The sequence below is a fragment of the Carassius auratus genome, chromosome 4, assembly GCF_003368295.1.
Source record: "Carassius auratus strain Wakin chromosome 4, ASM336829v1, whole genome shotgun sequence".
In the NCBI taxonomy this organism is placed as follows: Eukaryota; Metazoa; Chordata; class Actinopteri; order Cypriniformes; family Cyprinidae; genus Carassius; species Carassius auratus.
This window is the reverse complement of record NC_039246.1, coordinates 512264-532620: the sequence shown is the minus strand read 5'-3', so window position 1 is coordinate 532620 and position 20357 is coordinate 512264. Positions and strand designations below refer to the sequence as shown.

Here is a 20357-nt window from a genome sequence, read left to right as displayed (position 1 = left end):
AAGATGCTAACGCATTGTTTACCATGAAGTTGTGTGCGGAACAACCAATCAAAACTATGTTAGTTGACCAATCAGAACACAGTATGCTACCGAAAGGTGGGGTTTAAGGAAACTGAATCTTTTGAACAGCTTCGCGCGAACCGTTTGGGGATCTCTGAGAATTGAGGTAATTTTAAAATGATATTTTGACAAAATGACAATGTTTTTTAACCTTGGATGGATTTAAACCTATTGTACAGGACTTATAAACAGTGATAGAAAGCTTAGAATTTTCATCTTACTGGCTCTTTAAGACATGACCATTAGAAAGCAAAAGTTAACCACTTAATAGTAAAGATTAATGTGGTTTGGAATTGGTAAAATGTGCTTGGAAAAAATACTTAATTGGAATATGAACATGCTTAATAATTATGCATGTGGTGTATATATTTCAAACAAATTATCTACATTATCTTAAGTGTAATGTTTACACAACTAATTAATTATAATACTTTTTTAAGGTGAGATTTTAAAATGTTAAATAGAACATTGTCTTACTGAATGCAGTAATCTCTTTATATATTTTCTCCCTATTACAACCAATACTTACTGTCCAAAAGATAGTCACCTACACAACAGCTCGCAAGCACCTTTAATGGCAGACCTACTATCAACACCACAAACTAACCTATGTTTTACAAATTATGTTAACAGTGGTGGGCCAAGCCCATGCCAGACCTTGTAAATCAGTACAATTTTCAATTCAAATTTATTTGTATTGCGGTTTTCATGATACAAATAGTTGCAAAGCAGCTTTATAGAAAAATGAGGTTTCTACAATATATTTAGTAGTAGCTTATCAGTGGTGACTGTCAGTTAATGTACAGAAAAATCAATTAAAAATGTAATCACACAGATTATGAACACTAGTAAAAGCAATTATTACATGTTGCAATAAAAATAATAGCGGTTTTGTATGTTATTTTAGGGTCAGCATCATCTCTTCTCAGGTGTTCTTGATCCAGACTGGAGCTTGTGTAAATCCTGGGGCATTTTCAAGTTCAAAACGGTGCGCAATGTTTTGCTATGGTTTCCGGGTTGAACGTCATGTTTCCTGGAAACGGCGTGCACCAGTGTGCAACGGGGTTTGAGATGCATTTTCTCTTGTTTGGTGGGTGTGTCAGAACTGCAGTCCAATCAGCAGTGACATGTATATAAAGTGAACTCGCAAAATGGCTTCAAGGAAAATATTGTACAAATGTGTTCGTTGCAGCTCAGTATACGCAACAACTGAGGATATTAGAAGACATGTTTCTCGTAAGTTTTATTGTAAAAATATAGGATATCAACATAATGATGTAGTTGTTTATATTTTTAGCTTCATTGCAAGTGTATGACATTTGGTATAGAAATAAACAATGGTAATTAAGGGCTTTTCCTAAAAATGAGAAATAAAATACAGGGTATTAAAACCATATGAACTACAAATAAAGTCAGTATGTGAGGCTAAATAGATGTGTTTTAGTTTGAATTAGGTAAGATGTGTGCTTCCATTTCAGCTTCAGCAATCCCTTTGGGACAGGCTAGTGCATCAAATGGGTCTAATCAACTTCCACTGGGCCTACACATTCCCACTGCACCACAGAAGATGGCTCCTGCAACACTTAATATGTCTGTTGCTGGACCATCACCTTCCTGTTCTCCAAAGTGGGCATCAGTGTCAGACCACCAACACATGCCAAAATGTACATAAAGTTCATTACTTGCACAACTTTTCCAATGATATATTGTCTGTGACTTATCTATTTAAATGTGTGCTTTAGATTCAAAGCCATGGACGCACAATGCAACATTGCTTGTAATTTCTCTGGCAAAGCAAATGGCTGAAGATTTTCAATCTCCTGTATTAAAGAAAGTAGAAGTGTGGATAAAGGTAGCTGCACAAATGCAGGCAAATGGATATGACTTTGGAGCAGAGGCATGTGACAATAAGTTCAGGCAGTTAAAACACAGGTTTGTTTTGATACTGCCATTTGCATTATTTTGGGAGTATGGCCACTTGAAGACATTTCCTATGTCTGGGATCTCTTAATAGATACAAAACAATAGTGGACAGTAAGAAGAAGACTGGGAGTGGTCAACAGTTGGGTCTTTTTCTCATCAATGGAGGACCTCCTGGCTGATCCCAGTGTGGAGCCGGTCCTGGTCATGTCATCTTTTGCTGGTGATTATTTTTTCCATGTTAATTATTTTGTGCCACATTAACCTGAATTAGCACACCAGATTCAAAGAAAATCTTATTCATTATTTACTAAAAATAGTATTATGTAAACATTATTGGATGTTAATAGTAGGTTTTAATTAAATCACTGTGTGATGGTCTCACATTAGCATCCATGTTGGATACATAGTAGCGCCAATGTTCTTGTACTTTTGTTAATGTACTTTTACTCCATAACTTGGTAGGGTTGCTAACAGCTTAATTAAATTAGGTCTATTGTGTGGCTCAGGTAATTAGAAGCTGGGATAAGTGGATATTTAAAGAAGCTTTGTTGGTACATGACTCAAATTTAGAGGACATGTGTCCATGTGAGAACTAAAAAAAATGTATTTGTTAGAGGCAAGTGATGTTTGCTGCCTTCATCATTACCATTTTAAGCCCACCAAGTTGAAACTATTCTTTCTCCACAAAGAGGCTTCTTCAGGATCATCAACTTCGCAATCATCAAATTCACAACCTAAGGCATCAGCAGAATGTAGCAAAAGGAGAAGGCGCAAGTCTTAAAGGGGGGTTGAAATGCTATTTCATGCATACTGAGTTTTTTTACACTGTTAAAGAGTTGGATTCCCATGCTAAACATGGACAAAGTTTCAAAAATGAAGTTGTACGTTTGAAGGAGTATTTTGGGAACAAAAATACTCCTTCAAACGTACAACTTAATTTTTGTCACAACTTCCGGTTTGTAACAAGTTTCAGAAAGTTTTTTTCGAGTATGGCTCTGTGTGAAGTTAGATGGAGTGGAATTTCCTTATAAAATGCCAATGGATAAAAAAATCAGCAGGGAGGAGACATGCCATGGCATAACATCTCTATAGAAGACTTGAAGTCTTACCTGGCACTTGTGTACATGAGTCTTGTGAAGGTCTCCGCTGTGACTGATTATTGGAGGAGGTCTTAAAATCTATAGTGTTCCCCTTCCTGCTAAGATCATGTCCTGTAGGGAGTTTCTCAGAATGATGAAGAGAAGGGAAGAGCAGCCTACGACCGCTTGGGTAAGATCAAGCCTCTCTATGACAACATGAGGGATGCCTGCAGAACATTTTTTCATCCAAATCACAACATCTCCATAGATGAGAGGATGGTGGCATCAAAGGCGAGGTCTGGACTCAAACAATACATGAAGAACAAACCCACTAAATGGGGCTACAAGCTTTTTGTCTTGGCAGACTCACTAAGTGGTTACAACTGTGCGTTCTTCGTGTATGAAGGTAAGTCCATTCCATCTCAAAATGGGCTGAGCTGTGAGCCTGTCATGTCACTCATAGACGTAAAGATGTTGGGCACTGTTTACTAACTGTACGTTGACAACTTTTACCCCAGTCCCATGCTTCTCAGAGACCTCCTTCTCTAAGAGGATTTGGGCATGTGGCACCATTCGTCCAAACAGGATCAGTTTCCCAAAGACAACCATCAACATGAGGGTCCATACAATGAGGGTCCATACAATGAGGGTCCATTCAATGGCTCAGAGAGGATGAGCTGCTGTTGGTGGAAAGGAAAGACATCTGGGAAGTACTGATGTGTTCTACATTCCACAGAGCAAAGGCGGGTGAAGGACAATGATGGGCAGTGGTCCCAAGTTTGTCTACTAAAGTGTCTCAAATGTGTCTATTCCAGGTGCTGTGCTGGTTACCAACAGGTTCATGGGGGGAGTGGACCTGTCCGATGCCCTCATTGGATACTACAAAGTGCTCCACAAGACACGGAAATGGTAACGGACCTTCTTTTACTACTTTGTAGATATTGCTGTTGTCTATGCCTTCATTTTGCCTCAGCATCTGGCCGGAGCAAATAAGGAAAGACCCCTGACCCAGAAAGCATTCAGGGAAACACTTGTTCTGGAACTTGCAGGCTTGGAATGAGGCACAGCTGCTCCTCAGGCTTCAAAAGTTGACTGCCACAATCCAAAGCATGTCACAGAGGACAGCACTGCTGGATGGAGAAAGTGCAAGCTTTGCCATCAGAAGACACCAGTTGTGTGTGAAACCTGTGAGGTGCCATTGTGTCTTCTGCCAAAATGGGACTGTTACAATTTCCGGCATGAGCAGGGTGGGAAATATTAATCGTTTTTTTGTTTTAATCATGCATAAACTGTTTTTAGTTTATCTAACATTGTTCAAAGAGTTCAAATCTAATAGTTGTTCAAGTAAGCCATTTCTGGTTTGAGACTGTAACAGCGAGGGATACATGACCAGTATGTTTTTATGATTCTTTCTGTTATAGGGAGCTTTTGTGTTATAATGCAACTAACATGTAATGCACACATTAGGAAAAAAAGATTTCCTAGTCTTGAAACACATAGAAATAGGAAATTAAAATAAATCTTGCCTACTTTATTCAAATGTTCTTTGTTCTGCTTCCACACTTTCCTCTTTCTTGTCTTTCAGTGGCTTTGTTTTCCTGTTGGTTAGAGGACAAACCTTCTCAGTGACTGCCTTGAGTGTGTTCCTATACTTTGTAAACGCTGCTTTAGTTCTTCAGTAACTGGATAATTATCATAATTAGCAGTTAACTGTTTTAGATTTATTTGAATGAAAAACTTGTAAAATAAAGATATTTTGCATGTTTTGTTTGTTAAGTAGTTCTAAAGTTATCACTGATCAAATCTGTTTTAGTTTCACTGTTTTTGTCATTAGAACTGTTCTAAATAAAGACTATTTAGCTATAATGTTCAAATGTTCTGATTTTTTTTCTTGTGTGGTTTTGTGGGCAGAGCAGATCTGAATTGATGTACATAATATATTCAATATGGGCGCTGCAGTTAACTGTCCAAAAATACAGACCTAACCCAATCCCTAAACCTAGCCCTACCCATAATTTATTCCTTAAATCAGAGTGATAAGAGTGATAAGTGACTGAAGATAAGTGAAAAACAAGAGTTTAGTTTTGATTCATTTGGTTACCAGGTATTCATTTGGAGTCTCAAGGTGGCCTTTTTGAAAAGACTCTGACTTTGTTTTTTTGTTTTTTTCTAAAATCTAAATTGTTGGGAGTATCAATGGTTAAAGATTCATCTTTACCCTCGTGGTGTTTTCAGGCCTTTAAATTAAAAGTTCTGCAATCCTACTGTATGTGTACAGTATGTACACTGAGCATTGATGCTCAGTTGGAATACATTTGTATTTCTTAAATAGATATATATATATATATATATATATATATATATATATATATATATATATATATATATATATATATATATATATATATATATATAAAAAGAAAAAACATTTATTTAGATGAATTTGTCTTTCTTTAGTTTCTGGTAGCCAAAAGTAAAGTAAAAGATTCTGGTGCAAAGCAGCTGGAGAGTTTTGACTGCATCAACAATAATTTAGCGCTATTCCACAACATTTAAAAAAAAAAAAAAAAAAAAACATCGGATAGCTCTTTCTACTAAGATGCATTTTCAGCAGATCAATTCATTTTTGCAGAAACAACAACATTCTAATATCTGATTTGCTGGTAGATGGCATTTAACTCTGTAAAAGACAGCTTTGGACTGACCAAGTTCCACAATATTTTTTTGCGTTGTCGTGAACACATGCTACTATTTTTCCCGTGATGTCCCATGAAGCTACGGTATCGTTTAACTTTTTGACCAGCTTGTCAGCAGTGTTTAGGATCAGACAGGATCAGTCCCGGAAACACTTTTTTCAAATGATATATCATGGTGCTCGTTGACGTATTATATTTTAAAACACAGGCACAATGTTTGCAATTAACATTTTCACAATTTGAAATAAAATGATCCCAAACAAATCTCGTGTCGTGTCCTTTTGGCAGTTGGTAAACCAGCTAGCCCCCTACCTCTCAAACTATGCACGTTAATGGTGATCATGCTTAATCGACCATCAAAAAGGTTTATTTATTAAAATATTTATCAACAACTGATCGATCGCTGATTAATCGTTGACATCCCTACTACATATCACTGCAGTATCCAAAGGAAATGAACACTAGAGGCAGTAAAACTCTTGACACCTTTTATTCCTTCACACATAAATTTAGTTATGATTTATAAAGCATAATTTTAGAAAAATTACTTGAGGAATAACATGTTATGACTTCTAAACAATATTAATATGCTGAGAGATTTGAAAACCAAAGCTTTTTAATGTAATCATCACACATATCCACCTTAATATCTATGGGTTTTCATAGATGGTGCTTGTTTGGTAGCTCTCTGAGTACGGAGACGTAGGTGAGGAGCTCCAGTTCGAATCCCATAAAAGAACTACAGTTCGAACTACAGTACAACAAAACAGTTCAAACTCCATATAAGGAAGTTCAAATGGTTGCATCAACAAATGTGTTTTTATATCAATTTTGCATTTGTTAACACTATCGGGTAGGTTTAGGGTTGATTTTGGTGTAGGGCAGGGATAGGCAACTATCCTGCATAGTTTAGCTTCAGCCCTCATAAAGAATCACCTGCCTGTATCTATCTAGTAATCCCGAAATCACTGATTGCCTTGTTCAGGTGTGTTTAATTAGGGTTGGAGCTAAACTCTGTAGGACAGTGGCCCTCCAGGACCGGAGTTGCCTATCCCTGGTGTAGGGCATATTTTCAAAACAAGAGTACAAACTTTTAGCGACATTCCTCGTATATTAGAATTCTGAACCGCCACAATACTTACCTTGAAGCAACGTAATAAAACCACAGCAATTTGTACATATATCAACGTAATAAAAAACGGATGTTTTAGCGCCACTCAGTGGACATTTCTCTTTGAAACTGTGCAAAACGTGCAGTAAGGTACATAAAATGGATCTGCAGTTAAGTACCCAGAGATGCATATTTTTATGAGACCAGGTTGATTTCTTTCTTGTTTTTCTTCCCTGACATGATTTATGTTGTTAAACGAAAGTACAGGTTTTACTCAAGTTTGTTACATTCTATCAGGAAAGAGTTCTGTGTCTTTATTTAAACTCAACATTTACTTCATAAAGAAGACATCTTTCTCAGATATCACACTGAAAAGGACCATGAATGGAGTAAGCACATTTTTTTATCCATTAGTATCAACCAATTCAGGAACACCACAATAGACGGCACCTGGTAACATCACACGTAAAGCATAAATTAAGCTGTATTCACATGTTATGGGAATTATTGAACTATGCCTCCTAAGGTATCGTTCAGGAAGCACACCTAGAAAAGGTGCATCTGTAGTTAAGATATACCTTTACAGATTTTGTAGCGTGCTAAGAGATAATGTTAGTGGGAAACCCCAGATCACATTTTCAAGGTATTTCTTGGAATTTCTAAACTAAAAGAAGATGAAGAGAATGCAAGAAAAAGGGAACCCCATACTATGATAAGACTGTTTAAAATAAAATCTTTCTCTGCAGACTTGAAAGACTTATATTCACGAAATATGCAGCTGGCAGTGGACGAGTGTATGGTTGCTTCAAAGGCTAGAATTGGACTTAATAGGCTATATGAAGGACAAACCCACCAAATGGGGTTATACATTGTTTGTCCTTGCAGATTCAGTTTGTAAATATACATGTGGAAGGAAAGGCCTCCACAGAAGCAGGTGAAGGCCTCAGTTATGAATCTGTAATGCAGCTTTTGGATTTCACTTTAACTTGGACAGGGCTATCAGGTGTTTATGGATAGCTTTTATACCAGCCCAACCCTCTTCACTGATTTTCTGCTCAAGCTCACCCTGGTGGCACCATACACCCTAACAGACAGGGCTTTCCAAGAACCAAAGCTAATGACCTCAGCAGAAAGACCAAGAGGGGACATTCGTTGGCTCAGTCATGGGAAGTTCCTTTTGGTAAAGTGGAAAAGGTCCATATTCCAGCTGAAGTGCTGGAGTATAATAAATCCATGGGTGGTGTTGACATCTCGGACGAACTTATTGGACATTACAACGTGCTTCACAAAATGAAGAAATGGTACAAGACATTGTTCTTCCATTTCTTTTACATTGTTGTGAACAGATCTTTTCTTCAGTCTGAGCTGTCAAAACAAGACTCCTCTAACCCAAAAACTTTTTAGAGAACAGATCATTTCTTAACTTATTATAGGAACCACAGAGCCAACAACATCAACTGTGACCTCGTCAGATGTGCCTGCCCAAATATTTTGTAAGTGATGTCAAGTGATGAGAATCTGTGTTTTGTGCAAAGCTGAAGACAAGGTGATGACTCCCGTTTACTGCTTACATAACCACTTATACCCCCACATCAATGAGTGATTTGTCAGAGAAATCAGGAAACTTATCCAGATATTACAAAATTTCAATTGAAATTGACTAAGGCCCCATCCACATGGAGTCATGTATATAGCAATTTGGAAAAGTGAAGATGATATTTTTATAAAACCAGGTCCCAGAGTGGATAAATCATTGGATAGCAAAACCGTATATTTTCTGAAACAATGTCATCAACCCAAACCTCAACTCTAGTCAGACGCCACTACATTTATCTCAACGGATGTCTTTTTATTAACATATTAACACAGATTAATAAATATATTGTTCCATGTTTGTTTGTATCCCCCACACCAGATGTGTTTTAAGTGCATCTCTGTGGCAGAATTACAATGCCACATACTGGTCTGCCATGTATACTACATTGTTTTGTGTTGGTTTTGTGTTTTCGTGTGGATGCAGGCATTTCTTGAGACGAAAGAGAGGGAAAAAAGATTGGATAGAGAAAGCTCTGGCTTCGTAAATAACAAGCTACAACACACCTATATTCAATGGGAACAAGTCATTTTTGTAAATTTTATGTCAATGCTTGTAATCTTTCAGTTACATTGTTGCTTTTTCCAGCAAGGTAAAAGTTTTGAGCCTTATGGTAAAGCATAAACAGATGAAGGATGCAAGAAAATGACAATCAGATGTAGACCACATTCAGCTACAGCGTGAACATAGCCTTGTTTATTCTTTTCACACTCAAGGCAGGGCTCTCATGCATTCATGAGACATACTCACACACCACACATTTTATTTCTCTCACTAAAGTAAGGGATAATTTGTTCTGCTATATACAAATAATGGACAAGGTGCGTGCTTTTGGAGGGAAGTGCTCTGTTGATTTCATAGCTGTCTGGAGTTAGGCCAGGCATACACTGTGCGATTCGAGAAACGTTTTTGTTGTTTTTGAGTAAACTGAGCACAGTCTCTTGAAAATGCATATAAATAGTATACCAAATACAAACAGATATTGGTGCTAATGGGTGTGGCCGAGGGGTATAGCTGCAATTATTTGTAATCTTACTCCAAACTTTTGATAAAACAAATTTCACATTTGCATGACTTCACATGGCAACATTTTTTTTACACTGATTTCAACTGAATGTCTACCAAAATGAATGAGCAGATGATGATAGAATACTAGTAACTCCTTTTTCTAAACCTAGTCACACTGAAGAAAGTGGCAATTTCTTCCCAGAATGAGTTCGCAAATGACGTTTCATGCTGCTTTGAAATGCGAATCTCTTCTCACACTGAGGACACTTGTAAGGCTTCTCTCCAGTGTGAATCCTCTTGTGAACCTGAAGGTATTCTTTAACCCTGAAACTCATTCCACACTGAGGGCAGCTGTACGGTTTCTCTCCAGTGTGAATTCTCATGTGAATCTTCAGGCCATCTTCTCTCGAGCAACTCTTTCCACAGTGATGGCACATGAAAGGCTTTTCTCCGATGTGAATTTTAACGTGATTCTTAAGGTGATTTGTGTCTGTGAAACTCCGTTCACACTGATGGCATTTAAAACTCTTCTCTCTTGAGTGACTCTTCTTGTGGTTATTAAGGTTTACACTATGTCTGAAACTCTTTCCACACTGATCACATGTGAATGGATTCTCTCCAGTGTGACTTCTTATGTGAGTCTTTAGGTTTCCTTTATATGTGAAAGTCTTCCCACACATTTTGCAGGTGAAAGGCTTTTCTCCAGTGTGAATGATCATGTGGAGAACAAGGTTTTGTTTCCGTGAAAAACACTTTCCACACTGAGAGCATATTAATGGCTTCTTTTCAGTGTGACTTATCATGTGATTGTTAAGACCTCCATTATGTGTGAAACTCTTCCCACACAGTTTACAGGTGAAAAGTCTCTCTCCAGAATGAATTCTCATGTGGTTATTAAGATTTGCACTATGTTTGAAACTCTTTCCACACTGATCACATACAAAAGAATTCACTCCAGTTTGAAATCTTACACGAGTTTTAAGATTTACTTTATGCGAGAAACTCTTCCCACAATGTTGGGAGGTGGACGTTTTCTCCCTCATTTGAGAATTAAGGTTTGTAGTTTGTGTATTTTGAGCTTCTTTTGGTGAGGTAGTATTTTCAGTCTGTGAGCAACTAATCAGTTCCTCTTCAGTTTTGAAATCATGATGTTTCTCATTTTGATCTTTGTCTTTCGTTTCATTCAGTTCTTGATTCTCCTCTTTCAGCGCAATCAGGTCTGAGGTGAAATAAGAAAAATACAAGTCAACACCAGTTTAACGGCATAAAGCAACCGACATCAAAATATTTAGACTATTGCAGTCAATCAATGAAATAAATTTGAAGATTCAATATGACATTTTTAGTTATGTAAAATCAAGCCTTTGAGAATTTACTCACAAGAACACTGCTAAGAATTGACTTAAGATCAAAACAATTCTTGGCTCAAAGCTGCACTTTAAAGTTAGTTATCAAGCATCTCAGTCATAATTTAAGTAAAGTCTAGGTCTAAAATGTAAGAATCCATCTTAGAGAGGATTCATGTTTATAGCAATTATACATTGGCCCATTTATTACCAAATAAAAATAACTACTTAATTTGTTTAGAAGCAGGAGTAATTTAAAACCGATATTTGTATTAAATTTTTATATAGCCTATATACTTTTACTAATCAAAATACAATGCCATCAATATAACTGGGCTGCCAACACTTAAACTTTAAACGCGTGTATGTTGAGGGGCGAGCTGAGATATAGGCTAGCACCATAGGCTATATGTCATCATCACAGTGCAGGGCAAGGCAGGGCAGCTTTAACATTTGAAAGGATACCATGGCAAAGTTATTGCTTTCTTTATTCAAAATGATTTTCTTTTTCATGAATATATACGGTTGACCTGAAGAATGAAAGCGGTATCATGTGTTTGAAAAATCATAAGCTGTATCACTGCTTATCGGTATGACAATACATTAAGCAGATGAGACCAAATATAGATACTTGGTTCAGTAGAACGTGACAATATTAGATTTTTTTTGCAGATGTATTTAGAAATATTTAACTAATGATTATTTTGGTAATGAAGTAATCTACTGATTATTTTGATAATTGAGTTATCTAATATTTTTAGTAACACATATTAAAGCCTTGTTTTCACTTATTTCTAAGTATTTATAAACTAACGACGAGGCAATAATTATTGTATTGAACAACACTGTTGAAATATAAATGTAATATACCTATACGTTATATGAACATGACCAACTTAAGTTTATTATGTATTAAAACAAACACCTGCAGAGGGCACCAATGGCCTGGTGACGTTTTACTTTACAGTCTGATTAAACAATGTTTAAATCCATAACATTAGAATATTTGGACATGTGCCGAAACTTTTATTTTGAAATCAATGTACAATACATGGACTATTTAGACAAAGGTTGATGCATTCTCTGGTGTTGCCAAAGTTTTATAAATGATTTGTAACAAATCAAGTGAGAAAGCACACTATTTTTCCAAATGAATTTAAGCAATTCAAATTCATAGCATATACAGAAGAAGGGCTTAGCCCCTGTGATCCCACTGTGATCCCAGTAATGTGTCCCAGCAATTGGTTCCCGTGTTGCTAGATTTTGCACTTTCACACGGCCAGTAATTACCCGGAATTTGCGTGCGTTCACACACAACCCGTAAAGGTATCTGACATCAGGATGTGATGTAATTTACTAGTCAAAAACACTAGGCACGTTAACTTTCACCTAACATTGCCAAGGTACGAAATATGTTACCCATTTCTGATGCAGAAAAGCTAGTTCATGCATTCATGACCTCTAGACTGGACTATTGTAACGCACTTCTAGGGGGTTGTCTAGCATCTTCAGTAAACAAGCTACAGGTAGTCCAAAATGCAGCGTCCTTACCTTAGAGTCTTTACCAGGTCAAAAAAGTATGATCATATTACCCCAATTTTACAGTCTCTGCACTGGCTACCTATTAAGTTCCGTATCAGTTACAAATTATCATTACTTACCTATATGGTCCTAAATGGTTTAGCTCCTGCGTACCTAACTAGCCTTCTACCACGCTACAACCCATCACGCACCCGAAGGTCACAAAACGCTGGACTTTTGGTCGTTCCTAGGATAGCAAAGTCCATTAAAGGAGGTAGAGCTTTTTCACATTTGGCTCCCAAACTCTGAAATAGCCTTCCTGATAATGTTCGGGGTTCAGTCACACTCTCTCTGTTTAAATTTAAATTAAAAACGCATCTCTTTCACTAAACATTCAAAAAATTCATCTCTTAAATTGTTAGTGTAGTTGCATCTGATCAAATGCGCATTCTTATTCTTTAGCTTGGGTTATACAAATTAATTTTACTTTTTTGGATCAGCAGCTATGCTACTGATGTCTCTATTTTGTTTCTATGTTTTGCCATGGGATTTACATCCCGTGGTAACTAGGATTTACACAAACACCAGTCTGGATCCAGAACACCTGAGATGAGATGATGCTGACCCTCAGATGATGCTAACCCTGAATCAACAAATAGAACTAACAAATAATGCTACTTACTATGCAGTCACATAATAATTGCTGTTAAAATTGTTCATCATCTGGTTGACTACATCTTGTGTTAATTTTTCAGAAAATTCCTGTCATTTGTACATAAACTGGGTCACCACTGATAAGCTACTACTAAATATTGTAGAAACGTAATTTTCTGTAAAGTTGATTTGCAATGATTTGTATGGAAAAAAGCACTACACAAATAAACTTGACTTTAACTTCAGCTAGCAAAGGATCTCAACTTCAGCACATAAAGTGAGGAACTAACTGATCTTTGCTTGAGTGCAGTTTGCACATATTTTTTTCATTGCGAACGTTGATCTGCCTTCAAAATACCAGGTAAAAAAGTTGCGCGATAACGTGAATCATCACTACGACACACCCTTTACGGCATTAGTTCTGGCTTTTGATCACACAGCGCTCATTCACGGGACTGAATGTTACTAGGTCCCCGACCCAGGATCAATCCCGGGACGTTTGCGTTCACACATAAGGCGACCTGGCAATGTTCTGCCAATTTTCACATAAGCTGTGCATTCTCACTCTCTTCTCTTTGATGACCCCTTTTCTCTCTCTCTCACACACACAAACACACACACACACCTTTTTCGCTCAGGTTAAATCAGCTTTTCTCAATTCCAGTCCTCGTACCCACTTGCTCTGAAAATTTTTTATGACACTTTGTTAACACACCTGATTCAGTACGTCTGAAGGGATAATAGAAACGTACAAAAAGTGCAGAGCAGGAGAGCACGAGGACTGGAATGGAGAACCACTTGGTTAAATAGTTAATGTATTGCACATTATTTTAGTCATACCCACAGGTTTTGCACTTACACCATCACATATCTATTTTAGTGTAGAGCACAGTCTCCAACAGCTTGTGAGCCACAAATACAAAACTGATTCAAATACATACAAAAAAAATAGCAAGAGAACGTGTCTTGTGTACCTGTATAGAGTGCCAAAGTTAAGATGTCACAGATGCTAACAAGTTGTTAAAAGGGACTACGTCTTTCTCAAAAATCTCAAAATAAAAAATCTCAGAGAGGCATGCATAAACTAAATTAGTTTCTAACATTTGGAAAAAACGAATGGGAAATATTTCTCATGAAAAAGTGTATAAGTGTTCCTACACAGCGCAGATCATAATGAGCGAGCGTTTTTTTTAAATAAAGTTTGAGGAAGCTTGGTAATGACGTTGATCCGCGACCATGGTGTGCTGTAGTCCGTTTATAGCCTACCATTAGTATTTTATATCTGACGGCTTTATTTAGGCTTTAGGATTAACTTATAAAGATTATCTTGATATACAAAACGTGTTAAGGGTCATAACTCTTTGTTGAACACAGATCTTATTTTTTGCAATTTTCCAAAAGTCTATGGGGAAAATGCATAGGCTTTACGATCGAGGAAACCCATGCACCGCTAACTTCCGGGTTGGCCTACAAAGTGACATCATAACTTCGGCACTATTATGGGTCGGTGAATAAACTATTAAAGGGACCAAAGTCCAATATTTCTAATGATATCTGTCATGTTAATCAAAAGAACAAAAGACAAAAATCACTTTTTGCTCTTGATTGACTTTTTTTTAAGTTTAGTGGTAAGCATTCATTTGCATTTAACACAATGAAAACTACAAATAATAAATTTGATATAAATGTAAAATGTGAAAATTTTATTAATTTCTGTAGTATTTCTTACCTGAATCAAATTGTTTCATAGCTCCATAGTTTTATGAAAATAAAACTTTGCATTGAAGTAGTTTTTTTTTGTATATGCTGTCAATTATAGCTCAAAAAAAAAAAGTGAATCTGATAAAAAAATAAAACGTTTTGACAGAGCACGCTAACAAAAAAAAAAACAAAACAAAAAACAAACAAATCGGAATTGGTAAAGAAAATTGCAATCAGTGCATCAATTTTTTTTTTGGTGATTTCAGTGTTTATGTCCTTTAATGCAAGTGGAAAATTTAATCTAAATGTGTATATCGACATGAAAGTGGAGTTTAAAATCATTGTTTGATTTTCTCACTTCATGAAAAATAGTTTGTATGCATGGTCTAGAAGGTCTATACTGTATGTACAGATTTACCACAAATTAATTTTTTTATAACTTTCGTCACTCATCAAATATACTCACTTTCATCATATCTTTGTGAAACACCAGTTGTGCAGTACCAATCAGTTCATACACAATAATAGTGGCTTACCAATTTATCAGGCCTATTTTTTCCCTTTCTTTTTATTAATTGGCATTGGGGGATTTATAGGCAGGTGCCATACCGGAGAATATCTCTCCCTCTGTAGCCACGGCTTGTTCACACAAAATTTCAGCTAACAAGGGCAAGCAATACAGACCACTTCAAAAGTGTAATTTTGATTAACTCTTATAGAATTTATGCAGAAAAGTTATGTTCTTAAAGGTACAGATTGTAGGACCTGCCACAAGAGGGCGCACTATCAAAACAATAACAATCGTGTGGTTTGACGCTAAAGGGGCAGTCACACTAGACTTTAAACGTGCAAAATTATTTCGGACGCCACTGCAAATAAAGGCGGGAGCAAGATAAAATGGTTTCTCCTCAATTATCAGTTTCCACTGACACTGCGAACCATGCAGCTTCTTTTTAATATTTAATTTTTTTAATCTTTTAAATATTTATTATATAAAAATAGGACGCTGCGCTACAGCTAAAGTTATATATACATACAGAGTATATATATATACAGAGAGGTCAAGCAGTGACGTATTAATCTTCTACTGGTCACACATCTTCACGTGATGCGAATTCGCAGGTCAGAGTTCTCCAAACTTGAACTTTGGAACGCAGCAAAAAAGTGAAATTTTTCGCATGAGCTAGCGTTTCTGGTCTGAAGCATTTGCACGTGTATGAATGAAAGAAAATGGAACAAAAAGTGCAGTGTGACCGCGCCATAAGGAGTGTGGAATGATGGGATTTGTTGTCTTCTACCCAACCGCTGACGGCCATCAATCAGACGTAAAGATAAATCATGGATTTAACGCGAGTTCAACAATTTGCGCAAGTAGATTACATACAAAGTCAATGCAAAGACACAATCAGACGATAGATCAGACGCGACACCCTGCGTTTGGCGTGTATGCCCCATAAAACTAATCTTGTTGATTGTTATAATAGCATATGTTTTCTGTAAAGAAACAAATCAAAATAACTGACCTGTCGAGTAAAACACAAGCGAGATCGGCATCTCTTTCTAGTTGAAGTCGATCGCAAAGCTATTTCCACATGTCCACTACACTGTTGTCATGTGGTTTCTACGTCAGTAAAGGCGGTAACAAAGGGTAACTGACGTCATTGACAGGCGACAGCACTGCCCCGTGTCACTGTCTAGAATGGGAATTTTCTCATAATTTACAAGTGGTTGAAAACATTAGACGTAAAAGAAGAAACGTGCAATTCAAATTAAACTTCTGAGCTTATGTGTCTGTGTCTGTCGGCAAACAAAAAAAAGCTTCAGAACTGTTTTGAAAAGGTCCTTACGTTTTGAGCTATGTATTACTAGTATGAATTAGTCTACTACTGCTACTATTACAATATTATACCCTGCAACAATAACTTGCACAAACTCTCTTTAATGAGCATCATATATCAACTGCCCTGATTTCTAAATATCACCATCGGCCAGAGCAAAACCCATTATCAGTCTCTACACAATAAAGCACCTTTTATACAACGCCGTTTACAAAGCTCTCATTAGCCGGCTGTACATGTGCTGATATTCAGAGAAACCTTGAAGCTGAATACTTTACTATATACTTTAAAATAATAATTATACATTATATATATTTGTAGAGATAATATTAATTATATCATTATTAAATTTAAAGAAACATTTTGTTTTAACTACTTATATACACTAACTTTTTTTTACATTTTAATAAGATTTAAATGAATGAGTTCAGCTTTGAGAATAAAAACTAACCTGTTTGATCCCCAGTATCTTCTTCATGTTTGACTCTGAATGTTTCTTCATTCTCCTCTTTAATAAACTCCATATTTGTTTTCTCTGTATCTTCATGTTTGAATCTGAATGTTTCTTCAATGTTAATATCTTCACTCTCCTCTTTAATAAACTCCATCTTTGTTTGTTCCTCAGTATCTTCATGTTTAAGTCTGGATGTTTCTTCACTCTTCATGTCTTCACTCTCCTCTTTAATAAACTCCATCTTTGTTTGCTTTTCAGTATCTTCATGTTTGAGTCTGGATGTTTCTTCACTCTCTTCTTTAATAAACTCCATCTTCGTTTGTTCATTAGTATCTTCATGTTTGAGTCTGGATGTTTCTTCACTCTCTTCTTTAATAAACTCCATCTTTGTTTGTTCCTCAGTATCTTCTTGTTTGACTCTGAATGTGTCTTCAATCTTCATGTCTTCACTCTCCACTTTAATAAACGCCATCTTTTTAATCATGTCACATGGACCTCAGTTGAGTCTGTTTAAGGTAAGAATAATTAACAGGAAAAAAATGAATGCAAACTAAATGTCTGGGTGTCTCAAATCTCAATCAGCTCCAGAGTTCAGTAGTCAGCACACCGGTTGCACTGGCGTGTCCACAAAGGTGGCACAGGGAGGGCAACTGCCACCCTAAAAATTAGCTTTGCCTCTCACAAATGCATTCAAAGAAATAAATTCAGAATAAAATTGTCTTCTCATCCGAGTCTGTTGTGAGACCGTTCACGTCGCTGCTGACATGTTTTCTGGTACGCTAAATAACAAAGACCGATAAGTTTTAATGGAGGTACTGAGAGCTCTCGGACTAAATCAAAAATATCTTAAACTGTGTTCAGAAGATAAATGGAGGTCTTACTGGTTTGGAATGACATGAGGGTGAGCTATTAATAACATAATTATGATTTTTGGGTGAACTAACCCTTTAAGTAGCTACATAAATGACTCTGACATTACTGTTATAGACAGTTAATGCATCAAAGCGAGAACAACTCAACTCACATTTTGCATAAAACTAAACTACATACTACGACAGCGTTCTAGTGCCACGTTGAAAAAAACCTTTGTAAGATTATGAGATTAAAGTTGAAATATTTTGAGAATAAAGTCAAAACGTTTCAAGGATTTAAATAGTAGATATTAGCAAAAATCATTCCATGTGTCATGCTCGCAGGGACAGTAGAGTTGAGTATCGATTGGGTTTTACACGATACTGGTGCCATTTCGATACTTTTATAAAACGGTACCGGTGCTTCTATAAAAATAAAGTAACTAAAAAGGATAACACTGAGGAACAATAAAAATATTAAAAAATAAATCCATATCTTTCACACGCTCCTTGGATGCTCTCATTTCTCAAGTTGTGCTTCCCTTACTCTAAGGCTCATAAATGTATTTCATGATCTGGGTCAATATTTAATACAAAACCACACATAATATTTCTACTGTCACTCACTCTGATATTTAGTTAAGATGAGTGCTGTCTGTCACTGTCTTTAATCAGTTCTGTGAATTACAGGATGGTCATTCTTTATAAAGTAGCAACAATGTCGTTTGTAAAGTATAGTGTTAGGCACATTCGTATTTTCAAACCAAAAAAGGGTTTTAAACCACTTATTTATATATTTAGCTGTAGTATGTCAGTAAAAAAGATCAGTTTACATTTCCAAACGTTCATTTTGCCATTAATTTGAATAATAATCTAGTGAGATTATATAATCTAGAGAAATATTACAACTTTCATCTCATAATCTTAGTTTTTTTTTTTTTTTAACATGACACTAAAACGCTGTCGTACAAAACAGTGCTGAAACTTGGACAAAAAGTATTTTTCAAAAAATTTAATAAAACTGATTTTCTAATGTATAATTATAAATCCAACAGCATAAGGTGAAGATAACTATATACATAAGGGAGTGGAAACGTTAAGTGAATATATGAATCTTGACCATTTTTTATTACTTTTCTAAAATTTGAAATATTTTCAACTGTTAATCATTTTGAATCATTTAAAGCAACAGGAAGGGTTAAGCTAACAGCATAAACACTGATTATTGGCAGACTTTCAAAAGCCTTCATCACTTAAATTAAGATTATATTCATTTCATTTTAAACCACAGCCACCACAAAAATCAGACTTAAGCACCTTTTTTCTCGCTTTAAGATCAATCTGATATTGATTAAATTATCATTTTTCTGGTTAAATACAGGTTTAAAATCATTTCAAGAATAGTTTGGTAGCGTTGATATGGTTTTTTAAATCTAATCTTTTTACAGCTATGAAACACTGGCATGGAACAGTGCCCTGGGGAGGAAAAAACAGTTAATCTTAAAACATAGGCATAAACCCAAATAGGAAATAAACCCGTTACTGAATAATCATGCATCTTATTCTGTGTACTAAACGTATACTGCCTGAAATAAAACAAACCCTAGCATTCAAAATTAAATGACACAAGTTATATGCAAGGTTCACAGTTGTATTGCGACTACTGTAATATTCATTTATTTGTAAGTTAAATGTAATAGAATCCACTTTTAAAAACTAATGTTTTCATGAAAGCAGCAGATCCAGTTGACTCAGGGTTTCACAAAGCTTTGTTTCCCAATCACTCCTGTGAATTAACTCATGTTTAAGATAAACTGACTCACTATATAGGGAGCGAAAAGAGACGCACCTTCTTCTGTTACTCGTGTGCTTTACGCGCGTAGAACAGCATTCATTAATATCGCTAGATAAAGCATTACAAACAAGTAAGTTTGGTCGATTGAAGGACTATTAGAAGCGCTCACCATTCTTCAGCCGAATCACAGACGCGGAGCGCGGCGCAGCCTTGTGACGTCAGATCGTCACCAAAATAAAAGTTTTTTTTTTTTTACCTGAAGTCATACAATTTTATATCAGAAAATAAATAGAATACGGTACGTGATGAGTTATAAATGATAACTTGCAGAGCTAGCAAAAGATAGCAAAAATATTTTACTATTTAATACATTAACTGAAAATAAATCTTATTTCTACTCTGTTTCTCCCACTTTTTTCTCTGATTAATCGATAAGTGGCAGCATGATGGATTCTAACTTCTGTTTGGGTGCTCTCATATTCTGGTCTCCACAGAAATACATGTTAAAACGGAGTAACAAATAATAAAATAATGTGTGCTTTTATCATTTTGTGGACAAAATCCCATGAACTTTGCCCCAATCGGGAGCTTCATAGGTAGTTGAGACAGCAATTCAGTGCATCTGACTCCACTAATGGCTGGCTATGTGACCACATAAGAATTTGCAACAAATAGTAATAATATCGGTAATGATAATATAGAAATGTATTTTAAACCAACGATAAA

General features: G+C 36.0%; 1 protein-coding gene and 1 long non-coding RNA gene across 7 annotated transcripts; one reads left to right on the top strand and one right to left on the bottom strand.

Annotated features, from left to right (window-relative positions):
- The first annotated feature begins 2941 nt into the window (after positions 1-2941).
- LOC113067514 (uncharacterized) lies at positions 2942-5145 on the top strand. Of its 3 annotated transcripts, none has more exons than XR_003279399.1 (4): positions 2942-3252; positions 3331-3468; positions 3581-3971; positions 4112-5145. It is a non-coding gene; the product is annotated as an uncharacterized LOC113067514 (long non-coding RNA). The 3 variants fall into 3 exon arrangements; XR_003279400.1 differs by having other exon boundaries at positions 2942-3468; positions 4112-4309; positions 4648-5145; XR_003279398.1 differs by having other exon boundaries at positions 2942-3468.
- A 3967-nt stretch (positions 5146-9112) lies between these two features.
- Positions 9113-19860, bottom strand: LOC113066204 (zinc finger protein OZF-like). Of its 4 annotated transcripts, none has more exons than XM_026238012.1 (3): positions 19801-19860; positions 16983-17491; positions 9113-10690 (listed from the first exon to the last, which is right to left on the bottom strand). In XM_026238012.1, exons 2-3 carry the CDS (start codon positions 17467-17469, stop codon positions 9642-9644), a joined length of 1536 nt encoding a protein of 511 aa, XP_026093797.1. In that variant the 5' UTR covers positions 17470-17491; positions 19801-19860; the 3' UTR covers positions 9113-9641. The 4 variants fall into 4 exon arrangements, with proteins under 4 accessions (XP_026093797.1, XP_026093789.1, XP_026093768.1 ...); XM_026238004.1 differs by having other exon boundaries at positions 19660-19834; XM_026237983.1 differs by having other exon boundaries at positions 19686-19833.
- Between the last annotated feature and the right edge of the window lie 497 nt (positions 19861-20357).

Coding starts and splice junctions, on each gene's coding strand:
- LOC113066204 (XM_026238012.1), bottom strand. CDS start 17,469: ATGATTAAAAAGATGGCGTTTATTAAAGTGGAGAGTGAAGACATGAAG. Junction 10,691..16,982: donor AGATACTGGGGATCAAACAG/GTTAGTTTTTAT, acceptor ATTTCACCTCAG/ACCTGATTGCGCTGAAAGAG.